The 16438-nt window shown below is 38.8% G+C and overlaps 2 protein-coding genes across 3 annotated transcripts; one reads left to right on the top strand and one right to left on the bottom strand.

Annotated features, from left to right (window-relative positions):
* Nucleotides 1-4017: 4017 nt before the first annotated feature.
* LOC121797108 (translation initiation factor eIF-2B subunit alpha-like) lies at nucleotides 4018-6646 on the bottom strand. Its single transcript, XM_042195834.1, has 5 exons — nucleotides 6043-6646; nucleotides 5451-5603; nucleotides 5240-5381; nucleotides 4564-4805; nucleotides 4018-4488 (listed from the first exon to the last, which is right to left on the bottom strand). The coding sequence occupies exons 1-5, from the start codon at nucleotides 6466-6468 to the stop codon at nucleotides 4282-4284; spliced, it is 1170 nt and encodes a 389-aa protein (XP_042051768.1). The 5' UTR covers nucleotides 6469-6646; the 3' UTR covers nucleotides 4018-4281.
* Nucleotides 6647-8535: 1889 nt separating this feature from the next.
* Nucleotides 8536-16249, top strand: LOC121794137 (1-phosphatidylinositol-3-phosphate 5-kinase FAB1B-like). 2 transcript variants are annotated; one of them, XM_042192170.1, is made up of 12 exons: nucleotides 8536-8880; nucleotides 9234-9910; nucleotides 10165-10908; nucleotides 11302-11455; nucleotides 11538-11882; nucleotides 11970-12785; nucleotides 12862-13193; nucleotides 13292-13415; nucleotides 13516-13686; nucleotides 13763-15277; nucleotides 15383-15649; nucleotides 15736-16249. In XM_042192170.1, the coding sequence occupies exons 2-12, from the start codon at nucleotides 9312-9314 to the stop codon at nucleotides 16078-16080; spliced, it is 5412 nt and encodes a 1803-aa protein (XP_042048104.1). In that variant the 5' UTR covers nucleotides 8536-8880; nucleotides 9234-9311; the 3' UTR covers nucleotides 16081-16249. The 2 variants fall into 2 exon arrangements, with proteins under 2 accessions (XP_042048104.1, XP_042048105.1); XM_042192171.1 differs by lacking the exon at nucleotides 8536-8880 and having other exon boundaries at nucleotides 9240-9431; nucleotides 9500-9910.
* Nucleotides 16250-16438: the final 189 nt, after the last annotated feature.

Genomic DNA, 16438 nt, shown 5'->3' with positions numbered 1-16438 from the left:
AAGTGGTCCTTAACATATGACGATTTTACGATTTTGGTCTAAAACATTATCTTTTTAATTATTTAGTCCTCCACAATTGAAAACATGCTGGATTTAGTCCTTTTTAGACGGTGCCGTTAAAAATTAACGGTAAAGGCATGTTTAAACTATTTTGATGGGATTTGGTAACTAAGTACGTTTTGTTAACTACCAGTACTCCTGCTAAATTATTAATCAATTATTTATCAAAAAAAGCTCCACGCGGTGGCGGAGAGGCAGCGCACCGCCGGGTTCCCGCACCATCCCGGCGGCGAGAGGTACTTCTCGTCGTAGTTCTTATTCGAGAACATGGACGCGGTGGAGAACGGCTCCGCACCACCGCCAATCGCGCAGAAGCAAGAGGGTTTCGGCGACGGATCTCGAATGAAGTCTTTGCTGGATCAGAATATTGTGAAATTGAAGTTCAAATCGAAGAACAACACCAAATTAGGATTCGCCGACGGTGTCAAACATAAGAGAATCAATTCCAGAGCTCAAATCCCGATCGATTATTAAGAAATTCTAGAGGAAAACACCTCTCACGAGCACGATCTCATGAAAACAGTTGGGTGGTGGTCGTTGCTTGGCTGGGCAAACTCAGAAGGAAACTTCTTTGCAACCATTGCCTCTCCAAGTTCAATTTGATGTAAATCTGAACCATTTTCGTTGAATTTCTATGTTTCATTTTAGAGGAAGTCGGCTCATTTTTGTTGGATATTTTTTTTTGTTCCATCTTCAATTTGGTTCGATTGTTAGGGTCGATTCTGGTTCAAGGCTGTGACGATTTATAGTTGAATTGGAGTTCTTTCCAGTTGAATTTTTGGGTTCTAGCAATTGCTGGAAATTTCAGTGATTTGGCTGGACACATAGCGTATACGTTCATTTATCAATTCATTATTATTTCATTGCTTTTTGATCAATGAAATTAATGGGATTGTCATGATTAACAAATTAATTTAAGTTGAGGAGCGCGGCGGAGTAGATCGTGGCATCGATAAAACGTTGGGCGAAGGATTGTGAGGATGGAGATGGCGAGAGATGGAGGCAGCACGAATGGAGATGGAGTAGAACGAAATGATGCTGGAATCCCAGAAGCAAATTGTCGATGCATTTTTGAGGGGATTGTTTCAGCTCAAGAACATTAAGAAGAAGGTGAAAAGTGAAAACAGACCCATCTGCAAATTCACCCTCAGTAATGTACTGTATTTTCTTTCTTATTTTTTCAAAAATCCTTATAATATATGGAGTTTGATGCGTAATTTAGTTTTAAATAAATTAAATATTCTAATTTAAACTCCTAATTCAGTCAAAATAGTTTAAACATGCATTGACCGTCAGTTATTACCGGTGCCGCCCAAAAAGGACTAAATCCGGCCCGTTTTCAATTGTGGAGGACTAAATAATTCAAAAGATAATGTTTTAGACAAAAATCGTAAAATCGTCATATGTTAAAGACCACTTTTGGCCTTTAGTCTAATATTTTATCAATAAAAATTACAAAAGTAGATAACCTACTACATACCTCAAATTATAAGAGTAAGTTATTTATAATCAATAAATAAATGAAAAGAACCAAATTGCATGTGTTTCCACTAGTCTTTAACTGGACTTCTCAAATAATAAAACCAAACAAACAACCATGAGCTAAAATCATCACCAAATCTAACACTCAAATCTTTTCTACACCAACACAAAAATCGGCGGCGCCGACGCAACCACGCTTCCAACACCTCTAGCCTCGCACCGGCGACGGCGCTGCCAAGATTCTTCTCGTGGAAACCCCGATTTTCTTCATATCTTCCAAATAAATATTTTAGAGTGGGAAAATTAAAATGTATAAAACCCCAATATTTGAATAATTTAAAACAAATAAATAACTCTGTTTCAGACTAATGCGTTCTAGTTGGTTTTATTTCGAAAACAATTACCTGCACATGTAAATTTCTTTGCCACTCCAAGGCTTGTGGCAGAGGTGGCAAGAATTGAGAAAATTGTAAGAATATTGATAATGGTGGCAAGATATTCCATCTTCTGATTTCATATTTTCTTCACTCGAACAATTTCTATTGGAAAAAAATCCAAAGACAATTTTCCTCGAATAATCCCATTTCTTCGACCTCCACATTAGTGATAGCATGATGAATATCTGTTGAAACTATGTGACACTGTGTGTATGTGTGTTTTTAAAATGGGAAGATTTTATGATTTCAAAAGCTTACATTTCAGTTGAATTTATACAGTACGAGGACGAGAAGCATCGTGTGACCTGTGAGAACACAGAGAAATGGAGAGGCAGCCGTGAGCTGAATAAATTAAACAATTATTATGGAAAAGATGGGTTTTGTCGTTTTTATATGAAGTTTTATTATATCTTCTGCACATTTTAAATAGGTTTTTTCATGATGTTTAAAAGAGTGTACGGACTATTTTTAAAATTATTTTGTGGTTCTCTATTTTCTTCTCTTCTACTACTATTAAATTTTCAAACTAGTTTAGTTTCTGTATTTTTGACCTCGAGTGGTTGTACGTTTGAACCACGAACATATCTTTTATGTTGGATTGGAATTTTAACACAAAATCATCTGGCTTGTATAGAAACGTAGCCTCATATACTACACCATAAATAATTTAGGCTTGGTAATTTTTTTTCCTTGTATTTAAAAATTGTGACTAGCTAGGTTATCATTAAATTTAAAACTTACATAAGGGGCACACTCATGTGCGTTCGGGTCTCACGCTCGACTCGAATATATTTAAAATATCAAACAATTACTTCTTTTTCTTTGAGCTAATGTGAGATAGAGCTTAATCAATATTTGTAATTGAATACATATGAAAGTTCGATTTATTTATTGTATTCACTTTTTTATAAGGGGAAACTTAAGTATAAAACCGAGCTTTAGTTATCATGTAATTTGTAAAATGATATTTTTATTTGAGTAAAGTCAGTAAATTTTGTAATTTGTACAATTTTTATTGATTTTAATCACATTTTAATTTTGTAATTTGTACAATTTTTATTGATTTTAATCACATTTTTATTGACGGGAAACGAACGTAGAAAACTAAGCTTTAGTTGTAAAATGATACTCTCTCCGTCTCATATTACTCACACTTTTCATTTTAGATCTTTAATTTGGGATTGATTTTTCAGTGGAATTAAATTAGTATTTTAAGTGTAATGAGAATCACTTAATGATGAAATACTTAATTTACTTTAATATATTAATTAAATATTTTAATTCTTACTTAAAATATAAATAGTGTAAGTCGTGAAATTAACATAAAACAAATATAGTATTTTTATTTCTAGTATCTTTTCACACTTTAATTATTTTTGCATGTTGTTTTAACCCGTTTAAGTGGTGACCATATAAATTTGTTTGAGAGTTGAGCATCGTGATCAAGCCGTAAGGACTGTCTCATAAAAAACAAAACGTATTTTGTGGCTCTCTTACATCTCTTATTTCATACTAGTGGAGTACTATTTTCTTTAAAGTTCATGTATTAGTTATGGACACAGAATGAAATAGTAATATTTCGAACTCGTGTTACTACTTACTATAATTTGTAAATAATTTAATTTTGGGTCGAAAATTTTGATTTATGGGAAAAAATGAAAAAGAAAAGTAACGATTTGGAATAATTCTGTTTGATTTAAGTACATAGCCATTTTACCTAGCTACCACACTAGGAGGTCTACCATGTTACTCTTCTAGTCTAAAGTCTAAAATGTGCAAAAGTTATACTTCAAATATTTCATGTTACTTGAGTTCGTATTCCATTTTGAACTTTCCAAGAGTCATTTTCAGCAAAAAAACAACACATTAATTCTCTTACTTTACCTTCTCTCATCTCTCTATTGTATTTTGTATCTACTTAACCATACTAAACACTACTTAAATTACGTGCTCCAAAAAAAGACTCAAGTAACGTAAAGACTCAAGTAACGTGAGACGGCGATAGTATAAAACATCACATAAAAATGACAAATTCATCTAGTTAACATAACTATTTATGTGACTCAAAAGTATGTCTATGCTTTCTATGCCAAAAAAAGAATCCTATTTCACCAAGAAAAAATCCAGTGCAACTACAATCATACATTCAAAAAATTCCAACATAATCATGCTGTCCACAAATATCTCAGAAAAGACTAATCTTGAAGCAAAATTTCAGCATGTGCACCAACATGCTAATCCATAATCTTGAAGAACTAATAGAAAAAATGATGTGGTGCCAAAGCAAGCTGCACGTTTTAGTCTATAGGTAGAGCTGGATGAGCTCGTCACTTACCACAGACGGTGTAAGAACGCCAAGATCAGTAAAGAGGAGGGTGAGATACTGTGGGGGGGTGTAGTCGCGAGCAGATCTTTCAACCTCCACCTTTGATGGAATTGGTACGCCAAAATCAATGGGGCGTAAGGCTGGCGCCATGTCTTTCTGGTCCAACGGGTATAGGCGTGCAAACTGCAAGAACGGGCATGCATATGTTTCAGAATAATCCAAACTAAATTTATGAAACACAGTCAGGGTGGATAATACCTTGTAGCTCTCAGCAGCAACGTACATTGGCTTGTTCATGGCTTTGGCAACCAATGCAATTTGGTAGGTTCCCATCATGTTTATAATGCCTCCACTTTCAACCACACCATCTGCTCCAACAAGTACCATGTCTACTTCATCCATGCTATATGCCACAGCAGAGTCAATTAAGAGCTTAACAGGGACATCCAGTTTGGCAAGCTCATTGGACACACGTAATCCTGACCTGTCGGGTCTTCCCTCTGTGTTCCAGAGTCATATCATACACTAAACTGAAAAGTCTATCCTCAAAGAAACATGTATGCCTCAATCCTCATAATTCACAAGTGCATACAGCAAGCCAGTTATTACTTGCAAAAATATGCACATTAACTAATACTATTGAAAAGAATGCCAAGCATTTTTTAGCAATGCTTATGGATGACTTGAGAAGCCATAAATGGTCAGGTTTGTAGTTTGTTTAGAGGAAAATAGATGATTCCAGTATTATTTTCGATAGCCCTCTGACAGATTTATCTTCCTTTCTTATTTTCGTCTCAGAGGAAAGAAATCCATACGACTATTATGAAGTGCTAACTGCTAAGCACTTGGACAAAGGAAAACAGTGATCAAATATGTTACTGATAATGTGGAGAAGTAAGTCAGGTGATATAGAGTTGATGCTAGGAGCACACACCTGTGCAGAGAACTCGAAACAGTTTCTTATTCTCCGCTGCAGTTCTCAGAGCTTCGAGCACAACCCTGGAGAAGCCATGCACCAGAATTGTGCAACCATCGAATATAAAATCTTGACTCAGCATAGCTATTATTCTCCGAGCCTGTCATGGGAAAGATCCGTTTAAACAAATTCAAAGCTTGGAACTCAAAACTGTCTATCAAATGAACACCTTATATGATATCTCCCCAAACTTCTCAGCACGCTCAAGAAGTCGGGACTTGGCAGAACCGAAGTCTTCACGATCTAAAGCTGAAGTTCTAGTCACATATCGCATGAAAATGTCACAACCAGCTGTTAAGGAGATTGAAGTAGTGTCCCATGACTGCATCAGAATTGCAAGAATTCGTAAAATTATCAATGTCATTCTGATCAACACTCATTGTTCTGTCAATCTAATAAACTCAAATTAGAGATTTGCTACTTCACAATTCACATGATCCAAACACAATTAGATAAGTGGTCAAAGATGTGAAACATTCAAACTCATTTGCAGGAATTCAAGCATAATAGAAGCAGAAGTCAATTTTCAATGAAAACCAGATGTTTTTTGTAGCTCTAATTCATCCGTCGAATGGTCGGTTGATCCATACCACTCATTATTCTATCATCTAACTAATCGATTCATTTTATTCGTTTGCCACTTAATATTATCGAAACAATCAGATAAAGATTTACAAACTCAGTTGGAATAATACAAAAACGTTATAACATAAAATGAGGGATAAACAAAGAGCTCGACAAAATCGAAATAATTTGCTTACTTTAAGAGAATCGGATGCCTTTTTAAGCTCAATTTCAAGCTCCATCATCGTTTTCGCTTGGCTCGAACGAATTACCGACGCCAAAGCCCTAATCGCCGCCACAGCCTCCGCCAATTCCGGCTGTTTCCGCCAATTGTTAAACTCGTCAACCACCGAGAACTTCTTACCTTTCTCCTCGCCACCGGACGCGTTGTTCTCCACAGCAGCGTCGTCCGCGTTTCCTGCGACGGCGGCCTGCGCCTGAGCCAGCCAATCGCTCGTTACAACGCCGTGGTGCGCCGCACGCGTCTCGTAGTACATTGAGACGTTAGCGCCAGGGTTTTCAGTCATGGCGGTGGATACAAGGGAGAGCGGGCGGCTCTCGGCGGCGTCTTTCCGCTGCTGCTCCTGCTTGTCGAGGATGAATGAAGCTGATCGATACCACATCTGTCTCTTTTCGTGAAATTAACACGTTTTTGATGGATCGATTTGCGGTTAGCGGGAATGGGAATCAGAAATTTGTGCGATTCAGCCGTGAAAACGACGCCGGCGGCAGGGTTTTGGTGAAGTTCTGGCAGGATTGAGAGAAAGAGGGAATGGGCGGATTTTGGGAATAGTTTCTCTACGGTTATTTAATTATGTAGAGCTCCGATGGAGTTTTAGACGATCGCCACGTCATAAAACTGCAGCATCAACGGTTGGAAAATTTCAATGTGATGTAGTAGTATATTTTTGTTGTGTGTTATAAATGCAGGTCCCTCTGTCCGCGATAAGCCTCTCTCCGCGATAAGTCAGTTTTTTTTATTTTAGTCCGTCCACAATTAGGAGTCGTGATTCATTGTTACTATAAATGTAATATAGTCTTACATTCCACTAACTCATTTCTCTCACATTTTATTTAAGACTAATATATACAATTAGAACTCATATTCCACTAACTTTTTTCGCCAACGTTTTTTAACCTTTCTTAAAAATCGTGCCGCCAAGAAATGAGACTTCATGTGGCAATGCATTTGCTAACAATGTTTAGTTGGCATTTTATGTTCATAGGCAACTCAAACCCTCAACGAGCATCCCCAAGTCATAGATGACTAGTTGGTATATCGTGCCCCTTGATTTGTGCATGCCTCTCGAAGGATAAAAGATATTGTTTTGGTAAGCCAAACCAGCCTCTTGATCATGACGACCTTGTGCCAAGGTTCTTGTGCTCCTCATATTTGTGTTTAGGACCCTTGTAAACCCTAGTGACAATGTTGTCATACCTATTTATTCCTCTCTACGACTTGATTCGTGAAATGAGAATGACTCAATTTTTTGGGACGCCGGTCAATTTGTTTGTCAACGACAGACTTGTAGATATATGCCAAAAACAGAGAACGACATAGTCGGCCCCAAAGCTGAGAGCAAGAAGATGGCGATGCAGCCGATGCAAGGTCCTCGAATGACTATTCGGACCCTCCTAAGTACTAATACATACTTTATTCATTTAAAATTACTTTTATTTTTTATGTTAAACAGAACAATACCATTTTATTTTTAAAATCAACTTCATTTTGAGACTAATGATTTAATAAAAATTATAAATTCGTGAATTGTCATTAAAATTTTATAAAGTTCGAGCAATTAATCAATTTTCTATAATAAAAGTAGAGTACCAATTTAACATGGACCAGATGGGCCGACCCGTTATTTCACTTTCGGATATTAAATTATACTAGAGCCCATGATAAAGCGGTCAGTAGCTTTGCAAAACAATTCTAACATAATTTTGGTAATTACAGCTCTCAATAGCCCATAATTTCAAATCCTTTTGAGATTTGGCCCAAAATTAAAGTAGTTGACCATAATTTGATTTTACATATAAAAATCAAATTATTAAAAAATGGAAATTAAAAACAAAAACATAACGAGTAGAGTACATGATATACAATGAGTGGCAATTGGTGAATGGCAGTAGTGGCAACATAACTTAATTATTACATATTGAATTATAAATTTTAAATCCCGAAAGTGATTTAGTAATTGGTCGGAGTAAATGGAGCAAGTATTGACCATTTACCCAAATTGGAAATTAACATTAACATTTAAATAAATACCCCATAATTGAATAACAGCTCATCAAATTACCTAGTAAAATTGATAACCTAATCAAGAAGATAATTGATATACTCCACTTTATTTTTGTGATCCCTTTTCCAAAATTAATACGTAACACATAATAAAATATTATACATCAAGAAAAATCTATCAATTCCAATTTCCAATTACACAAGCAAATATTATTTTATAAAATAAGAAGCAGTCCGCTAAAACTAATTTATTTTATTGCCTGATACAACAATTTAAGTCAGCTTTCAAATCTAGCAAAAAAGAAAATATATGTTAAGCGACAATTGGAATATAGCCACGTGTCTGTTAACCATAGGCCGTCGCTTTCATAATTTTGTGTTAATCAACAAATTGTGATTATTTAAATTGGGATGAAAATGGCTACGTACAGCTTAGCTTGTTTCAGTCGCTTTCTTCTCAATCAAATTTCTCCTACCATTATTATAATCATGCAATTGCAAATCTCTGACCACGACGAATCATTTCGAAAATTAGTTACTTAGTTGTATTAATTCACGCCCCAATTACGATTAATCTTGGTGATTCAACTTCCGATTTCCCATATATTTGAGGATCAAGAAATTAGGGCTGACACTCGCTGAATGAGAAGGGGCAACTGTTTCTCCCCGAAATCCCGCGTTTTTCAGAGTGAATTGTGTGACAGAGGGGATACAGAGTGATTATTTTTTTGAATCCAGTGATTGCGGCGTGTTTCTCCGGATTTCCCCTTCGGAAGTTATATGTATAAAGGTTCGTTTTTCTTTCATTGCTCTGCTGTGTGTGAGGGATTGATATTGGATTCGTTTTAGTTGTTGTGGTTATTTTTCTTTCATTGCTCTGCTGTGTGGGTAGAGTTGCCAGCTGGAATTCGGGAGCTACGGCTATTAGTTCTTGATCAAGGAAGTTGGGAGGGGGAAAAACGATTAGGGGATTGTGCTTAATTTTGAGTGGATCAAGTGTATTGCAGCTGTTTTAGTTTCAATTGAGTGTTTTATAAGTAGAATCTATTGATAAGATTGGATCAGTTTGTTACTACTTAATAGGTTATTTGTTGTATTGAAGTTGAGGAGTCATTATTAATCTATTGTGATTCTCTGTGTCAGGGGTTGTTGGGAATGGATGTTTGAGTTGGAAAGAAATGAGTATATCACAATGAGTTGGAAGGGAGGGTTGTTGAGTCGATGGATGACCCTGATAGGACGTTTCCGGATCTGGTAGGCTTGTTTAAATCTTGGATGTCATGGCGGTCGGAGCCTGCACATGTGTCGAGGGATTTCTGGATGCCCGACCAGAGTTGCAGGGTATGCTATGAGTGTGATTCACAGTTTACCTTGTTTAATCGTAGACATCATTGTCGTCTATGTGGTAGGATTTTCTGTGCCAAGTGTACTTCGAATTGGCTTCCTGTTGGACATAGCGAGCCAAAGATTTCATTAGAAGAGCGAGATAAGATTAGGGTCTGCAACTACTGTTTCAAGCAAAGTGCGAAAGATCAATGGGGAAAAGAGTTGAGTGTAGCTGTTGATGATGGGCTTCAAGTGGACCTACCCGATGCCAGCTGTACTTCTCCATCAACAACCAGTTTTCTTAGCACCAGATCTAGTGGCACCTGTGGTAGTAGCACTACATTTGTGTCAGTACCACAGTCTGCTGGCCCCACCCCGATGCAATCACTCTCAATGGAAGCAGATTTAGATAGGCAAAATGTTGGAGCAGCAAAGATCAATGTCACGGAGGAGCAAAACCTGTCTGATGACCAATTTGATTATTTCCGAAACAGGTTATTTCTGATCTTCCTTTATTAATTTCATAGATAGCATGTTTCTTTGAGTGTCTCAAGAGATTTTATAAAGCTTGAATAGATTAGAGGCATGATATTTTATTTCGGATGAAATAGTTAATTGTGGTGAAAATATTAGTGTAGTGTAGTTATGCTCAATTGTTTTGTTGAGTGCTTATATTTATTCACGTGAGTTTAAGCATTGAAAATCAATATTTGGTTGATAGTATTTCTCATCATTATTTGTTTAACAGGAGTGATGACGAGGATGATGAATTTGGAATATCTCAGTTAGGTCCCATAGCTAGTGACTTCTCCCAGGTTAATGGCTACTATGGTCCTGTTAAATTCGAGGATATCAACAGTGATTACAACTCACGTAAAGTTCATCCTGATGGAGATGCTGTTGATTCAAAAAGTACGACCAGCTCCCCTTTGCGATATAGTCTTAATTCCCGAAACTCTGAAGAATCACAGCAGATTGCTGAAAAAGATGCTGAACACGATATTGGTGATGAATGTGAGGCACCTTCTTCTCTATATGTGGCAGAAGACGTAAATACAGAGCCTGTTGATTTTGAAAACAATGGAGTTTTGTGGCTCCCTCCCGAGCCTGAAGATGAAGATGATGAAAGGGAAGCACTTGTATTCGAGGATGACGGTGATGGGGATGCTGCTGGAGAATGGGGATATTTGAACAATTCAAGCAGCTCTGGGAGTGGGGAGTTTCGTAGTCGGGAGAAATCAATCGAGGAGCATAAGAGAGCCATGAAGAGTGTGGTCGAAGGCCATTTTCGGGCTTTAGTAGCTCAACTTTTGCAAGTAGATAATCTTCTTTCAGAGGATGAAAATGACAAAGAGAGTTGGTTGGAAATAATCATTGCCTTGTCATGGGAGGCTGCCACATTTTTAAAACCAGATATGAGCCAGGGGGGACAAATGGACCCAGGGGGATATGTCAAAGTAAAATGTTTAGCTTCAGGGCTTCGAAGTGAGAGGTAAATACTTTAACCAGCTTGCAAATGGTTAGTAAATATTTTCTCTGTGTGTGATTTTCTTTAATTTCCACTGAGATGAAAGCAAACAGGGTAATGAAAAAGGTGAAATTTTTTTTAAAGTCAAACTCAACAAAGAGACGAAGCTGGTGATTATGAATACCGAATCATCATAGAACATGGGATTTATGGACCATGTTCTTCTTTCCTCTACTGCTTCAGTATTTCTGAAATATGCCCCTTCCTATAATAAACCTATACCTTTAGGTATATTTAGATTTCAGTCAATGACTCAATGTAGAGGATTTTGGAGGTTGAAAGTAGAACATCATTCTTGTGTTTATATTCTGTTACATTATTTTGTATTCCTCGGATGGTGACAATTTTACCTTACAGTTTGGTGGTCAGAGGAGTTGTGTGCAAGAAAAATGTGGCTCATCGACGGATGACATCAAGAGTTGAGAAGCCTCGCTTAGTGATCCTTGGAGGGGTACTTGAGTACCAGCGGGTTTCTAATGCTCTTTCAAGCTTTGATACACTGTTACAACAGGCAGTATTATTGACTTCACTTTATTTAAATCTAAGCTTATATTTTCCTTGGTCATTGAGTTTAACATTTGACTGTTCAACAGGAAATGGATCATCTGAAGATGGCTGTTGCAAAGATAAGTGTGCACACTCCTAATATTCTTCTGGTTGAGAAATCTGTTTCGCGCTACGCCCAGGAGTACCTTCTCGCGAAAGAAATATCACTTGTTCTGAATATTAAAAGACCACTTCTGGAGCGTATAGCCCGTTGTACTGGTGCCCAAATCGTTCCTTCAATTGATCACCTATCATCAGAGAAGGTGGGTTATTGTGACATGTTCAATGTAATGAGATTTACGGAAGAGCACGGTAGTGCTGGCCAGGCTGGAAAGAAGCTGGTGAAGACTCTGATGTATTTCGAAGGTTGCCCCAAGCCACAAGGATGCACTGTAAGTTTGTGACAGATTTATCATTTTGAAAATTCAGTATTCAAGTTTAGCTCTCTTAGGGGTATTGTGGCTGTTTATTTTCTTCAGATAATACTTCGAGGTGCCAGTGGGGATGAATTGAAGAAAGTGAAGCATGTCGTACAGTATGGAGTTTTTGCAGCTTATCACTTGGCTCTGGAGACGTCTTTTCTTGCTGATGAAGGTGCCTCTTTGCCAGCACTTCCATTGAACTCTCCTATCACAGTTGCACTACCAGATAAGCAGTCGACAATCGACAGATCCATCTCAACGGTACCTGGTTTTTCAGTTCCATCTGGTGATAAAACTCCCGGACCTCAATCTGTTGGTGATCTACAGAGATCAAATACTTTACCCCCTTCAGATCTAATCAGGGAAACGATTGCATCGATTCATGAATATTCAGACACGCATAATATCCCTGCTCCTTTAAGCTCTCAATATGGTGAGCCTCCAATATCATCTTGCGTGGATCAGCATTCATCCTCGAATCCATTGTCTGCTGAAGATCAAGCTATTCTAGACTTGGGCCTGTCCATTGAGGCAAAACCTAGTGAGTTAAACGGACTTTCTGTTGCAGCGGCAGATATCCACTCCTCTAATCAATTTGGAGATTCAAATGTCAAAATTATAGATTCTAAGAGTAATGGCTCAAATCTAACATCTTTACAAACGGATGCTCTCAAAATTTCTGATGAACAACCTGCTCTGAAAGAAGAATTTCCACCTTCTCCGTCAGATCATCAAAGCATCTTAGTCTCATTGTCATCGAGATGTGTATGGAAGGGGACTGTCTGCGAAAGATCACATTTGTTCCGGATCAAATATTATGGTAGCTTTGACAAGCCATTGGGCCGTTATCTGCGGGATCATTTATTCGATCAGGTATCTCTCTCTCTCTCTCTCTTCAAACTGAAGACAAAATTTTCAGTCTTACTGACGTGTCTACCATATGCAACAGAGTTTTGTATGCCGTTCATGTGAGATGGCTTCCGAGGCTCATGTCCAGTGCTACACTCATAGACAAGGTACTCTGACAATTTCAGTGAAAAAACTACCTGAAATAATTTTACCTGGTGAACGGGAAGGGAAGATTTGGATGTGGCACCGTTGCTTGAGATGTCCCAGGGCTAATGGATATCCGCCTGCAACTAGGCGTGTTTTGATGTCGGATGCTGCATGGGGGTTGTCATTTGGAAAGTTTTTGGAGCTAAGCTTTTCGAACCATGCAGCTGCGAGTAGAGTGGCCAGTTGTGGCCATTCTTTGCATAGGGACTGTCTTCGATTTTATGGGTATGATCCATTTCTCGTGTTCCATACATATTTACCACTGCCTCTCGAGCATATTGGATCTATTTTATCAACCAAGTCTACTTGCTTGGCTGATGCAGGTTCGGGCAAATGGTTGCTTGCTTTCGTTATGCGTCGATTGATGTTCATTCGGTGTACCTACCTCCCTCAAAACTTGATTTCAACTACAAAAATCAGGAGTGGATAGAAAAAGAAATGAATGAGGTGAAACAAATGTCATTCTCTCTTTTTATTCCTTCGGGATCTCTTGTCTCTTTAGATATGCCAAATATCCTTTCATTTACACTTTCTAACTGTCTCACAGGTGGTTGGGCGTGCTGAGCTCCTCTTCTCTGAAGTTCTCAATGCTCTACGTCTTTTGGCAGAAAGAAAAAGCAGTGCAGGTGCGATGAACGGTGTTGTGAATGTTCATGAATCTAGGCACCTGATTATAGATCTAGAAGGGCTCTTGCAGAAGGAAAAGTCAATGTTTGAGGTTAGGGATCATTTTCAAATCAAGAGTTTCATTTACAAAGCAATTTTCATGTGATTAATATCCTTTTTTTTGGCAGGAAATGCTCCGGAAAATCATGAGAAGGGAGGCAAGAATAGGGCAACCTCTCATTGATATTCTCGAGCTCAATCGGCTGCGCAGAGAGCTAGCTTTTCAGTCTTATGTGTGGGACCAGCGCCTGATATACGCAGCCAGTCTAGATTCTAGTAACAAACCAAATAAGGTGGAGGTTTCCACTTCAGAGGCCGTTCAGAAAATTCTCTGTGAAACTGAGAGACTTCAAGATGTAAATGTACTAGTTCCAACCAGTAATACTTTAAGCAGTTTGGTGTCGGCTGCTGCCGATGCAAAGCTCAAAGAAAATCCCGATCATGGCAAGGTCGGTCTGCTCTACAATCACCTCGAGGTGATTCCCCAAAGAACTGATTTATCCTCAAATCCGAATCATGGAGATCAGAACCCTCTTGAACCCTCTCATGAAGTAAGGTCTGCTGATAAATCGGATGCTCTGGCTTCGAGCGTCAATGTACATAAAGCTCTCTTAGATGGTCAAACTCCTATATCTTTGTCGGATACTCTTGATGCCGCGTGGACTGGTGAGAGTAATCCTGGTGTAGGAGTCCAGATAAAGTGCAGCGTGCCAGAGTTAACTGAAGTCGATACTTCATCTGCTGTCAGAGGATTTGACAAGTTGGATATGGAATATGACAGAGAGGAGTTGCCTTCCTTCTTATCTACCAATAATTCTGGTGATGTGGATGACTCTGAGAGCTGGCTGACCACACCATTTTCCATCTACCACAGATCACCAAGCAAGAATTGCTCGGGCTTGGACTTGAAGCTGGATGTGTTGGGTGGATATGATCCAGTATACATCTCCTCGTTTCAGGACCCCGAACTCCAAGGTGGGGCCAGGTTGCTTCTCCCCGTGGGGATAAACGAAACTGTCATCCCAGTTTATGATGATGAGCCAACGAGTCTTATATCGTATGCTCTCGTTTCGCATGATTACTTTGGCCAAATCTCTGATGAGCCTGAAAAATCTAGGGACACTGCAGAATCTTTTTTTTCAATGCAATCCCTTGATGCCGGGTCCTCCTTTCAGTCATTTTCATCGTTGGACGAGGTGATGCTGGAATCGTACAAAAGTCTTGGATCCGGAGAAGAGAGCATGTTGATGAGTTTCCGCAATTCCTTGAATTCGGACCCGGTCTCATATACAAAAGCGTTGCACGCCAGAGTGTCCTTTACCGATGATGGCCCCCTTGGGAAGGTCAAATACACGGTCACATGTTACTATGCAAAACGTTTTGATGCATTGAGGAGGATATGTTGCCCATCGGAGATGGATTTCGTTAGATCCCTTAGCCGTTGCAAGAAGTGGGGCGCCCAAGGTGGGAAGAGCAACGTCTTCTTTGCAAAAACTTTGGATGACCGGTTCATAATCAAGCAAGTGACGAAGACTGAGCTGGAGTCGTTCATCAAGTTCGCTCCGGGCTATTTCAAGTACCTGTCTGAGTCCATCGGAACAGGAAGCCCAACCTGCCTGGCAAAGATCCTCGGTATCTATCAGGTATATCTCCATCCAAAAAACTGAATCTTTATCGATGAATGAAGTATGATATTTTGTGGTAAATTTAACATCATGTTTGAATTCTATGTTGTTTCCTTCGAAAAGGTATCTTCAAAACATCTAAAAGGAGGGAAGGAAACCAAAATGGACGTGTTGGTGATGGAGAATCTACTATTCGGAAGAAACATGACACGTCTCTACGATCTCAAAGGTTCATCCAGATCGCGATACAATCCTGATTCTTCCGGAAGTAATAAGGTGTTGTTGGACCAGAACTTGATCGAAGCAATGCCCACATCTCCCATATTTGTCGGAAACAAAGCCAAACGAGTACTAGAAAGAGCAGTGTGGAACGACACTGCTTTTCTCGCTGTAAGTTTCTCATCTTCTCTCCTTATCGTTAACGAAGTCACACTGCCTTTACTTACATGTTCATTTCCTCCCATCTCTGGCTGCAGTCCATAGACGTGATGGACTACTCGCTACTAGTCGGGGTTGACGAACAGAAGCACGAGCTTGTCCTTGGGATCATCGACTTCATGAGACAGTACACATGGGACAAGCATCTCGAGACATGGGTGAAGGCGTCGGGCATTCTTGGCGGGCCCAAGAACGCCTCACCAACCGTGATCTCTCCGAAGCAGTACAAGAGGAGATTCAGGAAGGCCATGACAACGTATTTCTTGATGGTCCCAGATCAATGGTCACCTCCTATGATCATTCGTAGCCAGTCGCAGACGGAGATGGCTGAAGAGAAGTCACAGTCACAGAATACCGCACATGATTATATGCCCTCTGCTTAGTGAAGAAACCTCATTTGCTTGTATATTTTGAAGCTCACTTCATTTTTTTTTTGTATATCTATTTTTCTCCATTTCTATATTCTTTTGTAAGCAGTGGCCATTTGAATCTTGTTTAGTGGTAGAATTCATATTTTTCAGGGAAAAATATATGCAAGTCCCATTGTACACATTCATTTTGTGTGTTGCTCTGTTTTCAGCCATGAAGTTGCAAATCTGCTTTTGCAGATCTATGCATCTTTTACCACTTTTTAGCGACCAATATCCCTATAATTAACGAGTATAATTAACGAGTCGAGCTTAAGCCTCGGGGTTTAAATTGTGAGCTCAATACTAAACAAGTCATTTGTATATTGAGCTC

This window comes from Salvia splendens, chromosome 3, assembly GCF_004379255.2.
Source record: "Salvia splendens isolate huo1 chromosome 3, SspV2, whole genome shotgun sequence".
Taxonomy (NCBI): domain Eukaryota; kingdom Viridiplantae; phylum Streptophyta; class Magnoliopsida; order Lamiales; family Lamiaceae; genus Salvia; species Salvia splendens.
This window is presented reverse-complemented; position numbering and strand designations above follow the sequence as displayed.